This window comes from Crotalus tigris, unplaced genomic scaffold (assembly GCF_016545835.1).
Source record: "Crotalus tigris isolate CLP2741 ecotype Arizona unplaced genomic scaffold, ASM1654583v1 scf7180000017628.32516253702:7417878, whole genome shotgun sequence".
Classification (NCBI taxonomy): domain Eukaryota; kingdom Metazoa; phylum Chordata; class Lepidosauria; order Squamata; family Viperidae; genus Crotalus; species Crotalus tigris.
The window spans coordinates 4363009-4386588 of NW_024096523.1; the positions used below are offsets into that span (position 1 = coordinate 4363009).

The window sequence follows — 23580 nt, forward strand, 5'->3', positions numbered from 1 at the left end:
ATTCTACTTGAGCAGAGGGTTGGACTAGAAGACATCCAAGGTCCCTTCCCACTCTGTTAATTCTGTAATGTGATATGATATGAAGTAAACCCCCCCCCCGTGGTGATTTATCTTTTGAAACAACCTCTCCCCATATTAATACTTTTTTAAAATATAGTCACACTTTGGCGTAGCACCTGGTGACAGAAGGATACTCTTGAACTAGCAATTTGGCAACCTGTGCCAGCTGCTTGGCTGTTGCCCTGCTGTTTTCCTTTTATCCCTCTCGTGGATCACGTGTGCACTCGCCCACTCTAGCTGGCTGGCTGGAAAAGATGTCTGCAGAGTCAGCAGTTCTGAAGGCTTTATTTTCCACTAAGTCACACTTGCTCACTTCAGATATGTGTGCTGCTGGGAGGGGCAGAGTGGGGCTGGGGGAGGAGGGTTGGTGGGGGGGAGCAGAGAAGACTAGTAAAAGCTGGTCTTCCAGAAAATCTTGCTTGGGCTTCCGGCTGTGGGTTTCTGGCTTGTCTCCATTTTTTTTTTCAGACCCAGGAGTCAACATTTCTATGAACTGTTGACTCAGTGTGCTTTTATCTCCTTAGTGAACCCTGAGTAGGTAAAATGTGGAGATCTTTGCTTCATGAGAAGAGGAGAAAAAATGAGTCCTGCTCCATCCCTCAAATCCAAGACAGCTTTTCTTACACTTTCAGCATTACTTAAAGGCAAACAATTTCACACAAGGTGTATTTGACATGGATTCTGCCCAAACAGGTGTATCTCTATGAGATTTTGGTTTCCAAGTAGGCTTGTGCCTTTGGCACTTTGAGTGGCACTTTGAGTGCCAGTTTTTTAGGATAGTTTCCAGAAGTGTAACTATTTTAAAAATCTTGCAGGCTGGATTCACGTGAAGTATATAGTTCTACTTAATTATGATTCTATTTGTTCATGATTCTAATCGATTAAATCAGGAGCACGGATCTGCACAATATTCTCTCTCTCTCTCTCTCTCTCTCTCTCTCTCTCTCTCTCTTTCTTTCTCTCTCTCTCTCTCTCTCCCCCCCCCCCTTCCCACTTTTAAAAATTAGGGAAGACCTCAAAAAACTTTTGTTTGTACAGTGTCAGTTATATTTATCAGTATTTACTATATTAGAAGTTGAAATTGATGTATTCACTGCTATTACCGCTTCTCACAATTATAAGATGGAATTTTAATATTGTATTCTTTTTCAACAAGCGTTGGAAAATAATTTTAATTTCAAGGACCCCCTGAGAGGGTTTTGGGGGAACCCCAGGGCTCCTAGGACCGTGCATTAAGAAACAGTATACTAAGTGATACACCATCTTTATAAACTAGGGTGCCTTGTTGTACACAATGCACTAAACCAGTATCTCACATGCTGTGAAAGCTGCTGTCTTTATGGTGCTGTAAGATTTTAAAAACAACTATAAGGGGAAAAAAAAAAGGATAAAGTTTGCATAAGAAATCACAAGGTTGATTGTATCCCTTGATTCCGTGGTAAGGAACGTGTTTGCTAAGGAGCCACATCAAAAGAACCTTAACAAGCCCTGGAGCTGATCGGCTTTAAACATATCCTGGCTGAGTATAATTTTCTTTGTAAAAGTTTCTCTGTGGTAAGAGATTGGAAGCTGCGGTTATTGAGCGCAAAAAGCCCTCATTCTTGAAGAGACATGCTTAGGGAAATAGTTCTGTAAAGAAGGGTGGTTCTACTGCAGGGGTCTTCAAACTTGGCCTTTTTATGACTTGTGGACTTCAACTCCCAGAATTCCTCAGCCAGAGTGCTTGGCTGAGGAATTCTGGGAGTTGAAGTCCACAAGTCATAAAAGGGCCAAGTTTGAAGACCCCTGTTCTAGTGTGTTGGCTAAGAAGATGTGAGCCAGTTCAAATGTTAGTTCTGCCTCAAGTTCACTTTGGAGAATGTGCTTCCCTGCAGGGGATAAAGGAAGGCAAGTGATGGCCACTTACATTTTTACCTTTACCAGTTAACAGTTCCTGTTATCTGCTTTGAACATACCGGCAATCCTTCACTTACGACCATAATTGGGGCTACAAATTCCATTGCCAAGCAAGATGGTTGCTAAGTGAGTTGCGTCCAATTTTATAACTTTTTTTTGCCCTGGCTGTTAGGTCAATCATTGCAATTGTTAAATGAATCATGATTGTTAAGAGAATCTGGCTTCCCCCATTGACTTTGCTTGCTGGAACCAGCTGGGAAGGTCGCAAATGGCCAGGATGCTACATTAATATAAGCCGGTTGCCAAGCTTTCAAATTTTTATCATGTTACCATGGGGATGCTGCAGTGGTTGTAAGTGTGAGTAACAGTTTTAAGTCATTTTTTTCAGTGCCACTGTAACTTCAGACAGTCACTAAATGAATGGTTGTAAGTCAAGGACTACCTATTATGCTAAGCTACGATTTAATTGTTTTATTTTGATTTTAGTGTGGAAAAACCAGAGTATCAATTGTGGTAGTCCCACATATTGGAAGACCAGGAGTTGCCTAACCCTGCTTTAGAATATACCAAGACATTATAGCTTGTTCATCCTATGACAGTTTGAAAAATCTGGTTTAGCCATTTGCATGAACTCTATAAAAAGTCTCTAATGGAAATTTCCCTTTAGCACCATAATATTCACAAAACAGAATTAACAGTTGTATGATCAGAGTGGCTGATTTTTAAAACAAAAACAAAAAACAAACTTGAACTCAGAATCATATCTCAGTTTTATTTCTCTGACAGCCTATCTGTTCATCCCATTTGCAATTGAGCTGCATCAATTAAACATTCAACTGCCTCTATCATAGCAGTCGCTTAATCACCTGTCACATTTGGTTGCTGTAAAATGTTAATGAAAAAAATTCTTTTTTAGGATTATGAAAGTTTGAAACAGAGAAATTAGTCATCCCTAACCCAGACAGGTGGTTGCTCCAGTGTAAATTTTCACTGGCAAATAGAAAGCATTCTACATTGGCACAGAAGTGTTTCCATCTGTATTTTTCCATAGGGGAAAAAAAAATCCAGAGAAGTACCAGTAGCTTACACTGTCAGAGCCCTGTTACACACTGTGGTGAACCCTACCTATTCCGTAAATTCCACTTCACAGCTAAGTGTATCTGATGAAGGCATGGGTATATAAATTGTAGTCTTAAAAGTAATATAGGAATCTATACGTATGTTGCAATTTTTCCCTTTTGCTTGAGCACTGAGGCCATATCAAATGTCTCCAGCAGGGAGGATAGAAGAAATGAAAATATGCTGATTTTTGTTTTAAGATCCTGGTAGTCTTAGTTTTGAAGGGTCTCCATGTTGGGGGTGCTTAGATTTGCACATGAATTTCTACTACTAAGAGCCTCACTCAAGTTCTCATGTCTAGGGAAGGATAATTGTGGTTCCTTCCCATTGGCACTCCTCAAGAAGATCCAGTTCAGCTGTTTGGGTCAGCCTCTCTCTTCTTCACAGCTGGGGGGAGGGAATGAGAAAGAAGCAAGTGAACCATCGGTAGTGAAATTTTAAGTTTCAAAGGACCTTCAAAACTGGGCATACAGTTCTGGTCCAGCTCCACCATGTTCAGAAGAGGCTTTCTCTGCAAGTGCATTAATACATCCTTTGCTCAGACTCTGCCCTGTTTGTTTGTTTGTTTGTTTGTTTAAAAAAATGATTGGCTGCTTAAACCAAATCTCTCGAGCAAGCTTAAAATTGTAGGCTAATTCATTCTCCTATGAATTGCACCAGTATTTCTCAACCCAAGGAACTTTAAGATGTGTGGACTCCAATTCCAAGAATTCATCTGTTGTTCCCATCCTTTACTTTAACCCAGTATTTTTCGTCCTTGGCAACCTGAAGATGTGTGAACTTTGACTCCTGGAATTCCCCAGCCAGCATGTCTCCATCAGAAATTCTGGGATTCGGAGCCCACATATCTTAAAGTTCCTACGGTGGAGAAACACTGAACTACAGGATGTTGTACACGGTAAGAATTCCCTGTAAATATGGCAGGAAGAAAATTGCACCGGCCAGAATTAGACAATAGTCCACATTGCATCACTGCAAAAATGGGCTAGCTCTGGACTTAAGTGGCCCTTGCCTTCTGTTTTGGGGTACCATACAAATCCCACTCGTGCAGAGAAGAATTTTGGCAGGCAGGAGCCAATTTAGTCCAGAGAGTTATGGCAACCAAGCTAGAAGGCGAGACATGGTGCGTTCAAGTCCTGCCTTAGCCGTGAAAGCCAGCTGGATGACTTTGGGCCAAGTCCCTCTCTCTCAGCCCAACCCACCTCATAGGGCTGTTGTGGGGAAAATAGAAGGGGGAAGGTGTGCTGGATATGTTTGCTGTCTGATTTGTAAAAATAATAAAGGTGGAATACAAATATAAATAAACATCGTGGATACAATATTCCAGAGCTATTGGCCTGTATAGCCTAAGGCAAAATCCAGGCAGCCTTGAGCTGGTGGAACAGGGAGGAAGGCGTTTCAAAGAAAGAAACATCTGCTTTCTGTTTACTTAGTCATGGAATTCACCCAGCAAAGGGTAGGATCAGCTGTCTTGATAGTCTAATAGCCTGGAGGATTTTTTTCTTCTTCTTCTTTTCATTTGGCACCGTCAGCTCTGTGAAATAAGAAAGGGAAACTGGGTTAAAGATCTCCAGCTTCTCCAGGGCAGGGGGTGGGGAATAAAATGAAGTGATCAGCATCTCTGGCTGTTGCAAATCTGAGCTCTGTTGCACAGCATGGACGTTTTACCCAGTAGCAAGGAATTCTGGTCTGTGGTGGTGACAGTATAGGTAATATTGGCGCTTGTTATTTGAGGGTTTGGTCCTCGGCCTGTCTGCCCGCCCTGCCGTGCACCGGGCTGCATCTTAAGTGGATCCTTCCGCTGGACTAACCAGTTTTGTGCAGGAGCCTCTGAGGCAATTCCTGCAGTGGTTCCATCAGGGAAGGAGGGCAGGGGACAATTTATCAGCAGAGATTGCTCTGGGCTAGGTGTGTGCTTCTCTGCCCCCCCCCCCCGCCTCTGCTGTTTGGCCTTGTGGTTTTGTCTTCCTCCTCCCATCGGATCCTGCTGTTTGATCCTGGCGAGAGAGCAGGGTGGGGAGCTTCCCCTTTGAAGCCTTGAGGACAACAGGGGTGTGTTCAGGATGGGAGTGTCTTGTAACATCCTTTCTTTTATTCCCAGGATAGAGGGATAAAAATCCCCCAGCAGCTGGGAAGAGGCCCCAGTTCTTTCATCCCGGTGGAAGAGGTAAGGTGGCTTCTCAGTTTCCCTCTCCTCTCCCTTCCCCTCCCCCCTCCTCTCCCTTTCCTCTCTTCTCCCCCTTCCCCTCCCTCTTTCTTCCTCTCCCCTCTCCTCTCCTTTCCCCTCCCTCCCTCCCTCTCTTCTTCTCCCCTCCCTTTCCCTCTCTCCTCCTCTCCCCTCCCTTCCCCTCTCTCCTCCTCTCCTCTCCCCTCCCTTCCCCTCTCTCCTCCTCTCCCTTTCCTCTCCCCTTCCCCTCCCTCTTTCTTCCTCTCCCATCTCCACTCCCCTCCCTGCCTCCCCTCCTCTCCCTTCCCCTCCCTCCCTCTCTTCTTCCCTCCCTTCCCCTCTCTCTCCTCTCCCTTTCCTCTCCTCTCTCCCCTTCCCCTCCCTCTTTCTTCCTCTCCCCTCTCCACTCCCCTCCCTGCCTCCCCTCCTCTCCCCTCCTCTCCCTTCCCCTCCCTCCCTCTCTTCTTCCCTCCCTTCCCCTCTCTCCCTTTCCTCTCCTCTCTCCCCTTCCCCTCCCTCTTTCTTCCTCTCCCCTCTCCGCCTCTCCTCTCCCTCTCTTCTCCTCTCCCTTCCCCTATCTCCTCCCTCACTTCTTCTCTCCCCTCCCTTCCCCTCTCTCCTCCTCTCTCTTTCCTCTCCTCTCCCCCTTTCCCCTCCCTCTTTCTTCCTCTCCTCTCCCCTCCTCTCCTCAGCCTGGATGCCTGGTTAATCTCTTCTAAGGCATACCTTTGCCATGTTAACTTTGCTTGACCATGCAGAGATTGGATGGGTGGGGTGGGGTGGGGTGGGTACATTTGGGGAAAAGAGGCTTCTCCCTTGCTGAAAAGGAGAGGGCAGAAAAGGTGCTTGGCGTTCAATAAGAGCTGCAACAAAATGTTGCAGTTTATTTCATGGCAGTTCAAAGTCCAGCTATGTCCTTCTCCTGGAGACTACGAACCACTTGGAGAACGGGCATGCCTTTTGTTCTGCAGTCTCACTTGTGCATGTGTAAGTGTAATTAGCAGAATAAATTCCAGTTTATGGCATGATACAAAACAGAACATCTAGATTCATATAATACCCTAAGCCATATTACTTTAGTCATGGCTTATTGACACTGAAGGAGGAGATCCCTGTTAGTCTAGGGTAGCTAACATCAGAAGGAGCTTGGTAGCACCTTTTCTGACTAACAGATCTGTTAAAAGACCTCAGTGTTCTTGAACTACAACTCACTTTGCCAGAAGCAATCAGCGATTAAACCAGTGTAGGATTTAAATTGGAAGGAGGCGAAGGAAAGTGACCATCAGGTGAGGACTGGACTCTGTATCTCTCCGGTCCATTGCTGGGAGCACTGGTTAACAGAGTACTGAGTAAACCCAACTAGGGTGTTGGGCATTTAGAATTAGCTGTTCTGTCCAGTTCCTTGCAAATCTGTTTGCACTCCCTCGCTGAAGTGCTTTGGGGAGTGCCCCTCTTCCGAAGTCCCTGAGTCCAGGCCAGCAAACAGAAGCTCCCTTTTGAAACGGAGGGTGCTTGGCCAAGGCAAAGGTTTGCTTTGTTTCCCCCCTTCTGTGAACACCTGGCCAGGGCTGCGAGAAAGCTGTGGGCTGGGCATCGTTGGGAGGTGTTAATTCGCCAGTAAGCCGGGCATCTTGCAACGTAGGACAGACGTGATGTTTACTTATTGCAGCAGCTAAGACCTTGGCTTCCTCATTATTTTTTGGCTCGTGTGCTGAGAGAAAGATGATAGCATTGCCCTGGGGTGTCGTCATCTCCGCATTTATCAAATGACCTTCCCTCCCTGTGTGCAAAAACAACTTATCAGAAAGCCAGCCATGACTGCCTTTCCTCCCGGCTTGCTGGCTAGTTATTCTGCTCCTCTCCTTTCCCCCGTTTGCTAGATGCCATGGCTCTTTCCCTTTCTCATCCGCTGGGTTTTCCCCTCTGCCTGCAGCTGGTCCTTCCCCTCCCCACTGGTCCAGGGCCAGCATCTCTGCCTCTTTTCCTGCTAAATTCACGGCTCTCAGCTGGAAGGGGGATCCTTGTGCTCCCGGAGAGTTTGGCAATGCGAGTTGCAGAGAGTTTGAGCTTCCAAAGACTTCAGCAGGCAGTATTTTGCTGTAGTCAGCTGGGGTTTGGGACATCCCTGCTCCCCCCTCCCCCATTTTTGTTTTGCAGCCTGGAACTGAGCAAACAGCAGAGGGCTAAGCATTTGTGTTAGTAATGGGGAATGTCTAACTTTTTCTTTTAGTTATTTCTTTAAATAAGGTCTTTATTATTATTATTATTATTATTGATCATCGCACAGTCAGCCAGATGTACAGACTGGATTTGGCATTTTGTCTACCTATCGAGTCCCTACCCAGGACCTGGGATAGGCAGATGTGGATGTTTGATGGTATTACAGATATCGTCGCAGGATGGAAGCAGTTCCTAATAAGGCCGCCTTTTGCAATTGACTAATAGCGAATTTGTCAATGCCAATGGTGTTCAAGTGGTGCTCCAGTTGTTTTGGGATTGCACCCAAGGAGCCTATGACTATTGGTACTACCCTTGCTTGCTTTTGCCACAGTCTTTCTATTTCTATTTGTAGGTCTTTGTATTTTGTTATCTTCTCCAGTTCTTTCTCTTCTATTCTGCTATCTCCAGGCACTGCCACGTCCACTATCCAGACTTTTTTGTCTTTCTTATCGACAATTGTTAAGTCTGGGGTGTTATGTTGCAGGTGCTTGTCTGTTTGAATTCTGAAGTCCCAGAGCAGTTTAATTTTATCATTTTCTATGACTTTCTCTATTTTATGATCCCACCAGTTTTTGCTTACAGGCAAATGATATTTTTTGCAGATCTTCCAATGCACCATTGTTGCTACTTTGTCATGCCGCTGCTTGTAATCAGTCTGTGCAATCTTCTTGCAACAGCTTACCAAGTGGTCCACTGTTTCTTCAGCTTCTTTGCATAGGCGGCACTTACTGTCTGTTGCTGTCTTCTCAATTTTGACTTTGTATGCATTTGTCCTTAAGGCTTGGTCTTGTGCAGCCAGAATTAGTCCCTCGGTCTCTTTCTTCAATTTTCCTGCTCTTGGCCATTGCCAGGTTTTATTATTATCTGCTTTCCCAGCTATTTTTTTCAATGTATTGGCCATGTAGTGCTTTGTCTTCCCATGCCTCTATTCTGTTCTTCATTTGGTCTTTCTTGTAGGCCAGTTTGGTCTCTCCAGTAGTTAGTAAGCCTTCCTGATATTAATTTCAGTGCATCTTCATCATTGTTCTTCAGATATTCTTTCAAAGCCATTTTTTCTTCTTCAACCATCTGATGTACTTGTAGCATTCCACGCCCACCTATTTGCCTTGGTAGATAAAGTCTATCAATGTCACTGCGTGGATGAAGGGCATGATTCATTGTCATTATTTTTCTGGTCTGCCTATCCATTGCTTTTAGTTCTGCTTGAGTCCAGTCCACTATTCCAGCTGTGTACCTAATGACTGGGATTGCCCAGGTGTTGATTGCCTTTATGGTATTTCCTCCATTGAGTTTGGACTTTAAGATCTTCTTCACTCTCTTGATGTATTCACCTCTAATCTTTTTCTTGACTTCAGTGTGCTTGATGTTGTCAGCTTGAAGGATACCCAAGTATTTGTAGTACTCTTCCTCATCCAGACTCTTAATGTTATTTTCGTGGGGCATCTTGATTCCTTCAGTTTTCATTATTTTTCCTTGTTTGATAGTAAGTGTGGCACATTTGTCCAAGCCAAACTCCATTACAATATCTTGGCTATATATACGGACAGTGTTGAGCAGCGATTCTATTTCAGATGATGTTTTTCCATACAGCTTCAGATCATCCATATAAAGGAAGTGGGATAGTCTGGCAGATGTTTTTGATGTTTGATAGCCATGTCCTGAGTTATTCAGTATTGTTGACAGAGGAAACAATGCAATAACAAATAGTAATGGTGATAATGAATCTCCTTGAAATATTCCTCTCTTGATATTAACCTCTCCCAGCCTCTCACCATTGATCTGTAACTGTGTCTTCCATTGTGTCATCGATCTTTGCACAAATTTTCTGCTGTTTCTACTGACTCCTGTTATTTCTAGGCACTTTATTATCCAATCATGTGGCAGAGACTCAAATGCCTTTTTGTAGTCAATCCATGCCACATTCAGGTTGGTCTTCCTTCTCTTGCAGTTTTCCAAGATCATTTTGTCTATTAGGAGTTGATCTTTTGTTCCTCTATTATTGTTGTTGTTGTTGTTGTTGTTATTATTATTATTATTATTATTATTATTTTATAAATAACTCAATGTGGTGGGTGACTATAGCCAAATACTCCTCCTTCCTCTTATTTTCCCCACCATAACAACCTTTTAAGGTAGGTTGTGCTGAGAGAGATGGACTGCTCCCCCAAATCACCCAGCTGGCTTTTATGCCTAAGGTGGGACTAGAAGTCACAGTCCCCTGGTTTCTAGCCTTTACCACTAGACCAAATTGGATCTCTCTTTTTTTGGTTCTCTCTTTGTTCTTATAAGTTGTTTAAAGAGGATGGGGCAAGAGCTGGTCTCCTATCTACTTTCTAGCCAACAGGTATAAGATCAGCAAGCATTTCTGATGCCCATATTATTTTTCATGGCAGTAATGAAATAATGTCTCTTGAAATTAAGCAGACTCGGAGGGAGGGGGGTGTATGGCCAGAATTAGCCTTTAATCATTGTCTTTCTGCGCAAATCAACCTTGATGCTTAAAAAGACATTCCTGGGTTCAGCATGTTGAGTCTGTGTCCTTTGCACGGGGCTTCAGAGGCTTGGATATTGGAGCTTCAGAAAACAAACTAGAAGGTTGGTCTTGAGCTTTGCCCATCCCTGCCTTTAGAACAGCAGTGGTAAAATGTGCCAGGTGAGGAGTGCTCCAAACAGGTGGATTTAATTTTAAATTAATTACACCCATGTTCCAATCACTTTATATGATTACTCTTAGGTTATTTAATAACTTTTTTTTCTCTTTTACAATAAACAACGACAGCTTAGTCATGACTTTGAAGGGGCTCTGGGCAGCTATGGATTCATGCTTGAAAAGAACTGGATAGAGAGCATATCTTGTTTTGAAAACAGGAAGAAGGAAGAACAATTTCAGAGTCAGGCTAATCTGGAACTGTGGACCAGCATCCCGATTTTTGTAAATAGCTGAGAGATTATGGAAAGCTACTGCTGCAGATATAATCAACTTCAGTTTGCAGATCTTTCCAAATAAAAACTTTCTCCTGTTTCTTCTCCTCACCCCACCCCCTTCCGCTAGTGTTTTATTTCTGCAACTTCAGTTCGATTGCTATTGTTAGATAATTATGAATAAGGAATGCAAATGATCCAAAAGAAATCCTTGCAGCCTGCTCTGCCTTGTATTCACTCCCAATTGAATATATTTCTTGTGAATTTATTTACTTTATTAAATTTATTTACTGATTGGGCAAATCTCTGTTGTACTTATTCTTTGGAAGCTGGTTTAAAGTAACGGACAAGTCCCTACAATGGACAGGTTTTCTTGACAAGATTTCAGAAGGCCTGAGTGTGTGAGACTGGCCCAAGGTCACCTAGCTAGCTTTGTGCCTAAGGCAGGACTAGAACTCACAGTCTCCCAGTTTGTATACCTAGTGCAGGGGTAGGCAACCTTGGCTCTTTTATGACTCGTGGACTTGAACTCCCAGAATTCCTGAATTCTGGGAGTTCAAGTCCACGAGTCATAAAAGAGCCAAGGTTGCCTACCCCTGACCTAGTGCCTTAATCACTACACAAACTCTTTTCTGCCTTTCCCCCATTTGAGCTAGCAAAATTCATCCCAAGGGATCTTTGGACAAGCAAACTATTTTCCTTTCCTGCTGCTCCAGCAAGAAATTACGATGATGTTCTATCTTGCAGGGCCTTTTTTTACAAACTTGACCATTCTTTGTATATATTGATGTGTTTTAACAGTTTAGGTAAATGTTCTGGTCAGCTGAATTATTCTCTCCGTGCCCTTCTCCTTGCGCCTTCTCCTTACTATAGATCCTACAAGAAGGAGTAGAGAGCGCCCAGCGACGTCTCTTCATAGAAGCCTTTGTTTCAACGGGCAGAGTGGATAACATTACCATGGTGATGGGACTACATCCAGAGTACCTGACAAGCTTCTGGAAGACACAGTATCTCTTGTTGAGGATGGATGGGCCACTGCCATATCACAAGCGCCATTACATTGCGATCATGGTGAGTGGGCGAGCACCGCAGGGACTTAGATTCAAAGCACCAGCAGGCAGGGACACATAGCTCCTTGGGAAACTGGGCAAGTGATATTCTCAGCCCAATCCTCCTTTACTCAGTGGTTATTGTGTATAGAAATTGCTGTCCATGCCACCTTTTACTCCATAAATATCAGGCATGAAGAATCAAGACCATACTTTAAGTTGCAGTTAGGATTTATTGCTCAAGCCTTTACACAAGGATCTAGTCAACTAAGGTTCAGTGCTAAATTGGCATCAGCTAAGGATCAATGGAATTCAAGAGGGGTTGAACTTGGACCCTTTGTGGGAAAGTAATGACTCTAGGATGATGGTTTACTTAATTCCACCCCACCCCCCACTGTGCCTGTTCTTTTCCTACAATGAATGCCATGCCTGGTGGGGAATTCTGGGAGTTGAAGTCCACTCATCCAAGTTGCCAGGCTGGAGAAACACTGTTAGGACTAAAGTTGCAAACAAAACTTTAAAAAGACCCTCATTTTTATTCCTGCAGCTGCTGTAGGTAGCAGTAGACTGGATGGGTCAATAGTCAGTCTTGGTATAAAGTTGATTCCTATACATCTCTCCCTTCTACAAGAAAAGCCCACAAGGGAAAGTGAACAGTAAGAGGCCTCTACCAGCCTCTGATGCCCTTGGGAGTTCTTTTACAATATTTTCCTTTTATTTCAGGCAGCTGCCAGGCATCATTGTTCCTACCTGGTTGGCTTTCACATAGGAGAGTTTCTCCAGGTTGGAGGGGACCCAGCCTGGCTGCGAGGTTTGCAGCATGCCCCACAGAAACTCAGGAACCTGAATGAAATCAACAAGATCCTAGCCCATCGGCCTTGGCTGATCACCAAGGAACACATTGAGGTGAGTGCCGAACCTGGTGGAGTTGGAGCAAACCACCTTGAAGCAATTTTTGTTTCAGGTAGTTGAAAGACAGCAAACATTTCATTTTCCTATCATTTTTTAAAACCAGTTTGTCCAGCATGCACAGCAGCTTCGTTCTTTCCATACTAAGCCATAAACTATGATTTACGGTCCATAAAGCCTGGATTCATGTAATATACTAAGACAAAACCAAATAAACTAAATTATAGGGCTGCACAAGGAAGGAGGCATCTGAGTACTTGGTGTGCCTTAGAGTCTGGTTGAAGCAAATCCTTTAGGGAATTTCCTTGATCCGTTTCACTTTTGTAGATGGCTTTGTATCTTCCCTAATGAGACCAATAATGATATGGGGTTCTATGCTGTCTGGGGAAATCTGGGAATTGAAGTCCTCAAGCCTTAAAGTTCCCACAGTTGGACACTCCTGCTTTAGAGGAAGGCTGTTGTCTTCTCCCGGAGGCAGAGAGCTTTAAATTTGTTTTTTCCAGGTCCTGCTAAAAACTGGGGAAAACAGCTGGTCCCTAGCCGAACTCATCCAGGCCCTGGTCCTGCTGACTCACTACCACTCGCTGGCCTCCTTCGTGTTTGGCTGTGGCATCAACCTGGAGCTTGACCAGGAAGCTGGGCACATCTTCCAGCCACCTTCGCCCCGCAGCTGCGACAGTAGCCCCAGCTCGGAAGAGGGGACAAATAGTTCTAATGTAAGCCCGTTTTGGGGAGATGGATCCTCTTTTTTAAAATAAACAAATACATGCATTTAGGGAGCTCTTAAAGGTGGAGAAAAACTGCCCCCAAATCGGGTGGGTGGTAGTAAACACAAGAGACACAATATCTTGTGAAGTATGCAGTCCCCGTGCCTCTGCCTGGGAAGTTGGACAATACAGGCGGTCTTTGATTTACAACCATTCATTTAGTGACCTATTACCAGTTCTCAGACTTACACCATTGCAGCATCCCCACGGTCATCTGATTAAAATTCAGGGGCTTCATAACTGGCATGGGTTTATGATGGGTGCAGCATACGTGGGTTGTTTGTGACCTTAAGATTGTCCTTTGTGACCTTCCCAACCAGCTTCTGACAAGCAAAGACAGTTCGCTTAATGATTGCATGATTCAGTTAATAACTGCAGTGATTCACTTAACAACCATGGCAAAAAAGGTCGTAAAATCGGGCACAAATCACTTAACAACTGCCTTGCTTAGCAATAGAAGTTCTAGTTCCAATTGTGGTTGTAAGTCGAGGACTACCTGTACTGCTGATTTTTCTACTACAGTCGTCGTCCTCCTCCTCTCCCCCACCACCACTCTCAAGAGAGACAACATAGTGTAGTGAGGATATGAAATTAACGACTGGGGAGATCCAGGTTCAACTTTATTTCCACCCAAAGAATCCAGAATGATTTGAACAAACTTGTGCCCTTTTCCCCTAAATTTTCCCAAACTACCAAAACAATAAATAATAAGATGCCCCACCAATGGACAGGCATCTCCTGACTTCTGCTGTCTGTGGGCTGGATTCAGCCACAATATTTGAATTCACAAAACTCACGTAGAATCCAGTAAATTATGGCTTAGCACAGCATGTAAACCCCACTTAGGCTGAGTTGCAGTAAAGGGAGTCTTTCACATTAGCAAAGCCAAGATTAGCTCGGAGCCAGGTGCAAGCCAAAAGCAGGCCCAGAAACTCCGTTGTTCACTATTATCTGGTTGTTAGAGAGAAAGGGAACTCTTAAAAATCCTGGTGGGTCTTTGCTTAGGTCAGGGGTAGGCAACCTTGGCTCTTTTATGACTCATGGACTTCAACTCCCAGAATTCCTGAGCCAGCATGGCTCAGCTTGGAAACCTCTCCCTTTCGCCTCAGCATGGCTGGCTCAGGAATTCTGGGAGTTGAAGTCCACGAGTCATAAAAGAGCCAAGGTTGCCTACCCCTGGCTTAGGTGTTGGGCAAACTTGCAAGAATTTCCTGGTGAAGCCGTTCTGTGGTTTTTTCAGGGGGAGGTCCAAAAGCCTGTCCTCAGATTTAGAGAAGATGGTTACACTCTTGTAGAGAAGGCAAGAATATAGATTGTTGGAACCGGTTTGCTTGGTTCCCCCACTACTCATTCCCACCGGGGTTTCATCCGTGATAGAAGAGTTCAACAAATGGCCAAGGCAGAGCATAGTGAAGTAAGGCCTGTGGGTCCATCTACCGTGGATCATTCCTGAAATGACCCTCTCTGTTCTCACTTTTTTCAGAGCACTGATGCTATGGAGGATGTTGAAATGCTGATGGAGAGGATGAAACTTCTGCAGGAGAGCCAGCTTGAGGAGGAAGGTGTCACCCAGGAAGAGATGGAGACCCGCTTTGAGATGGAAAAAAGAGAGAGCCTGCTTGTGACTCCCTCAGGTGAGGCAAGGCGACCTCTGAAGAGAGGTGAGACTTCCACCCATTCAGACTTTTAGTCAAACAATCTGGTGGAGAATGGCTTGGAGATCTGAAATCTTTCAGTCTGCAAGCCTCATCCAACCCTTCAAAAATCCAACCAAACCTTCCGATGTATTAGCTGTGGTGGCTCAATGGCAGTAATGGAGCCACTAATTCTGCTGCTGGAAGTTTTTAAGAAGAGACTGGATAGCCATTTGTCCGAAATGGTGTAGGGTTTCCTGCCTGAGCAGGGGGTTGGACTAGATGACCTCCAAGGTCCCTTCTAACTTTACTACTACTATTAGTATTATTATTACAAGTATGTACAAATTCAAATTATGATATGCTGACTGCCAGCAGTTCGATCATGACCAGCTCAAGGTTGACTCAGCCTTCCATCCTTCCGAGGTCAGCAAAATGAAGACCCAGATTGTTGGGGGCAAATTGCTGACTCTTCAAACCGCTTAGAGAGGGCTGAAAAGCAGAGGTCCCCAACCTTTTGGGCACCAGAGACCGATTCCGTGGAGAAAGGTTTTTCCACAAACCGGAGAGTGCGTGATTTTGTGTGCTGCCTAGATCCCACGGATGGGGTTTTGCTTCTTTCTGTGGACCGGATGCTGGCATGCCACGGCCCAGTACCAGTCCACGGCCCGGGGGTTGGGGACACCTGCTGTAAAGCAGTGTGAAGCAATATATAAGTCTAAATGCTAGTGCTAAGTGCTGTTAATGGCATCACATCATGGATAACATGTGTTTGTTATGGTTCCTTTCTCCAGTAGACATTGTTGAACACTCCCTGCCCCCCAATGTCCTCTGCTTTGTGGAGGATCCAGAGTTTGGCTACAAGGATTTCACCAGGAGAGGAGAACAGACCCCTCCCACCTTCCGAGCCCAGGTACCATGTGTGATGCTTTGGATGCATGCTTATCCCCATCCCCAACAGCATGTCAAAAATCCCATGGCACACGCTAATCGAAAGGTGGATCGTTTGGTTTGACTTAATGTGTTCTGTAAATCCACCCTTTGGCTTTATGAACTACTGTTCATAGTTTAATACTGGATATGAGCCAGGTTATAAACCATGGCTTAGCACAATAGTTTGTGCACTGGCTTGTGGTTTAGTTTTGGATATGAATCCAGCTGAAGTGACTTCCTGGATGGCATTGGCTTGAAGAAGATGTCACCTTGATTGTAAAATTAACCCTGGTTTAGTGCAGATTTACTTCCAACCTGTATTTCACCTTCTACAGGACTATACGTGGGAAGATCATGGTTACTCGCTTATCAACCGGCTGTATCCTGATGTGGGACAACTGTTGGATGAGAAATTCCAAGTGGTGTACAATCTGACCTATAACACCATAGCTATGCATAGTGGGGTGGACACATCCATGCTCCGGAGGGCTATCTGGAATTACGTCCACTGTGTCTTTGGCATTCGGTAGGTTGCTTGAGCACCTTTTATTTTATTTTTTAATCCCTCCTGAAATTCTTCACATTTGCTGGATTTGGGTAAATCCAGCAAATTGAGTCCAGATTTTTTCCTTCTGCCTTGCTTTTGGCAACTTTTTTTTTCTAACTGGATGATTAATCACTGGAAAGAAGAAAACACCCAACTACAGATAGTTCTCAGCTTACACCTACAATTGAGCCCAAAATTTCTGTTGCTAAGCGAGACACTTGTTAATTGAGTTTTGCTTCATTTTACAACCTTTCTTGCCACAATGGTTAAGTGAATGACTGCAGTTGTTAAGTTAGTGACACGGTTCTGAAGTGAATCTGGCATCCCCATAGACTGCTTGCCAGAAGGTCGCAAAAGGGGATCACATGATCCAGGGACGCTGCAACCGTCATAAATACGAGCCAGTTGTCAAGCAGTTGAGTTTTGATCACATGACCATGGGGATGCTGCAATGGTTGTAAGTGTAAAAATGGTCATAAGTCACTTCTTTCAGTGCTGTTGTAACTTCGAACAGTCGCTAAGCGAACTGTTACAAGTCGAGAACTACCAGTAGTGAAGCTGCTTTGCCTGCAGTGGCAAGCCATGGTTATCTAGCAACAGGAGTCTGGATTTATTGTACAACTTCCCTTCTCTTCTCCCCTGCTCTGCATAGCTAGTTACTTTCTGGCTTTTAATCCTGCTGGTTCAGCCATCCTGGCTGAGCTATTGTTTGCCAGCATGTACAAAGCAGGAAAGGGTTTGCTTCTAAGCAGGGAATAACTGAGCAAGCAGAGTGTACAAGAGACTGATTGAGGTTGTGAGTCCAAAGTTCAGTGTATAATTCAAAGCTGCAGGTGAACAAGTGACTGAGCATCCTTGTCCTGTCAGACTAATTGCCTGAGGAAAAACAGTTGTGTTCGGTTTGGCCAGGTGACTTTAGAATGGATGGCTATGCAGGGACCGCAACAATCGGTGTGACTAAAGGACTGAATCATCTAATTTATGGGAGGTAGGAAGTAACACATGCTCAAAGCATGTGGGAAAACTTGTCTTCTTCTTGTGTGAACTGAGGAAGTCCTTTACAACAAGGACCGGCCAGCTTGTGGAGCTCATATAGTCGCCTCTTCCATTTTTTATAGTTTCAATATCAGCCCATTACAAAAATGTAATGAGGAATCGCTGATTCGGGACCATGATTTTCTTCTGAAATCAAACCTTTGCTAGTTTTAATGAGTCTGTTTTTCTAAGAAGCCCTGCAGACCAAAAATTCAACCTCACCCGTTCCATTGATACCTCTGCGCCACAGGTTATATAGTTCCTTAGATATCTAATTTTCTTTTTCATTTAAAAAAACCATGCCATTATTAACTACAAAACCCTCCCCCAATAATACCGAACAGAAAAACCAAACCCTTTCCCCCATGCCCACCCCTTAAAGAAAGAAGGATGATGCAAATGTTGGCTTGCTGGGATTAAGGACACAGTTTCTCCTTGCCAATTCGCCTGACCACCTGCTTTGCGTGGAAAAGCTTCCAGTTCAAACTCTGGCACTGCAAAAAAAAATTTTGAAAACCTTGGTAAGACCTTCTTTATCTTTAAAATAGAACTGGCATGGGCAACCTGCAGCCCTTAAACTAGATCCTTGGATTATTTTCAGAAATCCTCTGCTAGCAATTTTTCTATGCTTCCTGTGCAAGATGATAGATAAGCAGATGGTTCAGAAAGTGCAGAGGGAAAAATGGAGGTCACAATATAGTAAATAAGTGGTATTATTACTGGTTTCGATTTGACTTTGTATCGATGCCCTGCTCTCATTTGGCCATTTCCAAGGAAGACCATACAGGTGGTCCTTGACTTACAACAGTTCATTTAGTGACCGTTCAAAGTTACAACAGCGCTGAAAAAAGTGACGTATGACCGTTTTTCACATTTACAGCCGTTGTAGCATTCCCATGGTCACCTGATCCAAATTCAGACACTTGGCAGTTGATTCATACGTATGACCATTGCAGCGTCCCAAAGTCATCTGATCCCCTTTGGCAACCCTCTGACAGGCAAAGTCCATGGGGAGGCTAGATTCACTTAACAGCCGGATTCACTTGACAGCTGCAGCAAAAAAGATCGTAAAATGGGGCAAAACTCACTTAGCAATGGAAATGTTGGGCTCAGTTGTGGTCATGAGCTGAGGACTACCTATACTGGTAGTCCTCATTTTATGACCACAATTGGAACCAGAACTTCCATTACTAAGCAAGGCAAATTGTTCAGCGAGCTGTGTCCAATTTTACGACATTTTTTTGCCATGATTGTTAAATGAATCACTGCAGTTGTTAAGTGAATCATGCGGTTATTAAGCAAATCGGGCTTCCCCCATTGAATCTGTTTGTCAGAAGCTGGCTGGGAAGGTTGCAAATGGTGGTCACGTGTGTCATGGTTCCGAAAGAAGAAGCTTTTCAAAGAACTTTGAGGCTTTGTTTACCTTAAAGAATCTTTTTATTGCTACATAGCCTCGGCACCCTCCCGTAACCCCTCTGGTTACAATTGACCTTGGAAATACTGTACTGAAATATTATTATGGCTAACTATCCCCCAAGTACATACTCCCCCCCCATTCTAACATTGTCTGACTTTAACTCTAGAAGTGATACACAGGTTAAATAAAACATGTTGCTTTTTCATATATGTCAAGCAAGAACATCCGATGTTAGCAGCCTTGACAACATGACTCTGGGATGTTGCAACCATCATGGAAACCTGTCCCAATTTTGATCACATAACCGTAGGGATGCTGCAATGCTCATAAATGCTACCACCGGTCAGAAGTCCCTTTTTTCAACGCCATTATAATTTTGAATGGTCACTAAATGAATGGTTATAAGTTGAGGATTACCTGCACTCAACATCAAATAATCCCCGATCGCTGATTTAGGATTCTGCTGCCCACCTAACCTTCCCTAATATATGGTATCTACACAGAAGGCAACAAGCTGGATTTTTTCCCATGCATCTTGGCCAATGATATAATGGTTTTGCCATTATAGCCATCATATCTAAAAGGTATCTGGGCTATGGGAAGTTGATCATCTCAGCTGGCCGATCAATTGTAAAGTTCATATGTCATCTCTTGTAGGTATGATGACTATGATTATAGGGAAGTGAACCAGCTTTTGGAACGTAGCCTGAAGATCTACATCAAAACTGTGGCCTGTTACCCGGAAAAAGCTACTAAAAGAATGTACACCCATTTCTGGAGACACTTCAAACATTCAGAAAAGGTAAAGCGAGTTCTACTGGGTTATGGGTTGTTTGGCTTCCATGCTTGATTGACCAACATTGGTGTTGCATGTTGCATTAAGTGAGAATATGTTTTCTTTGATTCTGGTTTAGACTGTAGATCAGTGGTTCTCAACCTTTCTAATGCCACGGCCCCATAATACAGTTCCCCATGTTGTGGTAACCCCCAACCACTTATACATCACCGGGTGCCAGGGGTGTGGCCAAAGAAAAGGGGGACAAAATGGCGGACTGCATTGTTTGGCGACCCCCGTGAAATGGTGGTTCGACCCCAAATGGGGTCCCGACCCACAGGTTGAGAACCACTGCTGTAGATGAACTCAGCCACTGTAGAATGTAATCCGAATTTATGGTTTAGCACACAATGTTTTTCAAATTTGGCAACTTTGAGTTGTGTCGAGTTCATGGCTGGCTGGGGCATTCTAGGAGTTGAATCCACACATCTTAATATTGCATTACACCATTTCTTCATAGCTATATTAAGGACATTACTGATATCATATTGACTCTTGGCAAGAAGAGTTCTTATTTATGAAGGATGCCCAGAACAGGCCTTGCTTTGGAGAAAGAAAGGAAGAGAGGAAGGAAGATTGGATCAGGAGGGGTGTGTTTATATTTGGTGACTTTCTTCCTATCCAACCACAACAATATTCTGGATTTCTACTCGGCTGTGAGCAAAAGATCCCAATTTCTCAGAAGAGCACAATTTTATGCTTTCACAATTTTTGGCTCTTTTGGGACAGGAAGCAAATAACAACGGATGTATAAGCCTAACGTACACATAAAACAGCAGAACAACAACAACAACAAAAAACAGGCTTTAAACTTCACCTGCAAACCCAGGAAAATAAGCATCTGCACCTCACCCATTAAGTTGCATCATCAACCCAGCCCAGGGTGATCTTTGAGTTCCTCTCAGGTGTTAAGGGTGCAATCCTAAACTGCCAAAAATTTTGCTTACCTGTCCCTTAGGGACATTTGAGAGTTGCAAAACACTTGGCTGTAATCCTGAAAAGAAAAGAAAACAAGAACCAAATAAGGGGCATACTAAGTAAAGAAGTGGTAATAGATCCCTTTGATATCTAAGTAGTGGATCCCTCTGTGTGGTGGATTCACCAGCTGAAGGAGAGGGGGTCCCTCTAGGGTAGGGGTTCCCAACCGGGGATGCAAGACGATATTCCAGGGGGGGTGAAAACTTGGGTTTGAAGTTTCAAAATTATAGTGTATATGCATAATTTTTTGTAAGGGGTGTGAGAATATATCAGAAACGCTCTAGGGGCGTGGGGTATAGAAAAGGTTGGGAACTGCTGCTCTAGGGCGAGTAAAGAGATATTCCAGCTTGGAGTCGATTCAGGGGAGGAAACATTGGAGGTCAAACCTTTTAAGTCTATATCTGCCATTTCCCGGACAGTTTGGCAAGATTCTTGTAATATAAGTGATTAACAAAAAAGTATCTATTTCAGCCTATTTGTGGAATGATTCTGGTTGCTTGTGCCTGATATTTTGAGATCTAAGCAGTTTTCTGGGATGCCAGGTTGTGGTGCCAGGATTCTCTGCTTGTTGCAACTCTCACATCGCTTTCTATCATGCCTCTCCTTGCCTTTAGGTGCATGTCAATCTGCTTCTTTTGGAGGCTCGTATGCAGGCAGCCCTATTGTATGCTCTGCGTGCCATCACCCGCTACATGACCTGACTGGACTTGACTCCCTTCTTCGTGAGTGAGGCAGCCTTGCCCTGGACCAGGGAGCTTTCTTCCAAAGACCTGTTTCTGGAATGTCTGGTGAAAAAAATCAAGTTACCTCACCTTTTACCTGTGGCTATTTTTGGAAGCGTTTTATATGGTGGTGGACTTTTTGAGTCGCTTTGCCAAAAGCGACATTGTGAGGCAGAGGTGAGTTCAACATGAACTGTTCCCTTGATGTGTGAAGGAAACCAACCTCAGTTTCATCATCATCACCTGGGGAGCCACCTGTGATTTCTTGGTTTTGCCAATGGTGGCCCAAGGTTTCAGAGTTTGATGTTGAGGTGGCCAGCTCCTGTTCAAAAATTAGAGGAGGTCACTGCATCCCATGCTGATGTCCCTTGATGACCAGCTTGGTGTGCACCAAAGTTGGAGATGGCAGCATTTCAATGAATTGTGCAATGAATATCCTCTGCCCTGTCTACATCTTTTTTGTTTTTTTGCAATGAAGATGGTCCTGAACCAGCTGAGGCAAAGATCACCAAAGAGATCCTTCTGCCATGGACACGGCTTTACTCTTTGTCTTTAGTCTCAACTTGCTACAGAACTTTTGAATGTAGGACTTTGAACATTTCAAGCGGGTAACTCCTAAAGCTCTCTTAAGGATAGGGAGCAGAGATGTGCTCTGGGTGTGTATGTGAGGATAGCAATGGATGTGCTGAATTTAAAACAAGCTGGCCACTAGAGTAACTGGTGACTACACTACATTTCCTTTTTCTAAGCTTCAGATCCCAAGATCACTGTGTTTCAGATGTTCTCCTTTCAAATATGGAAATGTCTCAGCTGCAGAATGGATGGTGGCTTACAGATGAGGTAAAACTAGAAGAAGAATGTGGGTTTGTTGTTAGTTGGCTGGAATATTCTCTCTTCCTACTTTTCCCACTCCAAAACAAGACAGAAGACTATTGTAATGTGGGACTGATTTCCCAGATCAATAAATTAACTTCAAGTACATGAATCTCTGTTCCCAATCCCCTAGGATCTTTGCTTCTGTTCTCTTTTTTTTCTTGTCCTTTTCTAAGAAGTTCTTTTCCTCATGTAAAACTGTGTTGTTTGGCTATTAGATCCCATTATCTCCTTGTGCTCAAGTGTTTGAGCTTTGGACATTGTGAAACTCTTGTCTTCTTTACAGTCTGCTCCCTGCTATTCTGAAAGCTTATATTGACAGCTGTAGAAATGGGAATGTTTCTGTCAAGCCCATCTCCTTTTTGATGAGACAGTCATCTGCGGGCTGGAAGAGAGATTGTTGAATGTCTACGGAGATTCTCAAATCATCCAGGTCACAGTTGTCCCAAAGGTGCTTTTCAAAAAGGCAGCTGGACTTTCTTGGGTTTTCTTTTTTCCTTGAAATTCAAATTCAAGGAAAAAACATAGTCCAATTGTTTTTTGAAAAAGCACCTTTGGGATTTTCACCTGATCTATTCATGCAATGGAATGAGACCCTGGATTTAAGAAGTGACTTGTATCATTTCAGATTATAGGTGGCCAGAACTCAGTTTAAACTTCTTTTTTATCTTTTTTTTTTAACTACCCTCTGTAATAAAATAATTTAGCATGAAAGAAGCTTGGCTTAGCTTCTCCCTTGTGCTCTTGTTTTATTTGCAGAGAATTGTACACCTTGTTCCTATAAGCCAGCCCAAATCACCACTGCCTTGAGTAACTGTCTCGTCCCCCTGAACTAGCAATAACTGATCACTGAGGACACGGTCAGGTGGGGAGTGGCCAGATTTTGTTTTTCCCCTATCACTGATATTTGCTGGTGATGTCCTCCCCCTTTCCATTGTAACATGTTTAAAAAGTGGCTCAATACTGCCCCAGTCCAAATAGAGTGAGCTTTATTTGTCCTCAGCCCTTTCTCCCTTAGCCTGCCCTGTTTGGAGGAGGCGAGGGGAGAAATGAACTAGTCCAGGGGTCTCTAACCCCCAGTCCATGGACCGGTACCAGGCTGCAGCATGCCAGCAATTGGGCCGCACAAACAAGCAAAGCCCCATCTGCGGGATGCAGGCAACAGACAAAACCACACACCCTCCAGTCTGTGGAAAACCCTCTGTCCACGGAACCGGTCCCTGGTGCCCAAAAGGTTGGGGACCTCTGAACTAGACTGGTGTTTTTCAACCTTGACAACTTTAAGATGCTGACTGTGGAATTCTGGGAATTGAAGTCCACACATCTCAATATTTGCTAAGATTGAGAAACACTACTCTAACCTTTGTCTGTTTTGTCAGCCAAATGGGAGATTGACCTTGCATCAACCCTCTTACTGTCCTCAGAACATAGCTTTGTGCTGGTTAGCCTGAGTATGTGAAGTCTCCGCTGAGCTGCAATTCCCTATATGTGACTGAT

The 23580-nt window shown here is 43.9% G+C and overlaps 1 protein-coding gene across 4 annotated transcripts in view; it reads left to right on the top strand.

Moving 5' to 3' along the window:
- Positions 1-23280, top strand: part of SESN2 (sestrin 2) — a 53825-nt gene extending 30545 nt beyond the window's left edge. For 2 of the 4 annotated variants that reach the window (XM_039334274.1, XM_039334271.1), the window contains exons 2-10: positions 5177-5242; positions 11258-11455; positions 12157-12339; positions 12846-13058; positions 14593-14743; positions 15538-15656; positions 16012-16202; positions 19333-19477; positions 21103-23280. In XM_039334274.1, the coding sequence (XP_039190208.1) occupies positions 5177-5242; positions 11258-11455; positions 12157-12339; positions 12846-13058; positions 14593-14743; positions 15538-15656; positions 16012-16202; positions 19333-19477; positions 21103-21189 (1353 nt within the window). In that variant the 3' untranslated portion in view covers positions 21190-23280. The remainder of the gene's footprint in view (positions 1-5176; positions 5243-11257; positions 11456-12156; positions 12340-12845; positions 13059-14592; positions 14744-15537; positions 15657-16011; positions 16203-19332; positions 19478-21102) is intronic. The other 2 variants (XM_039334272.1, XM_039334273.1) reach the window with 2 other exon arrangements.
- The last annotated feature ends 300 nt before the right edge of the window (positions 23281-23580 follow it).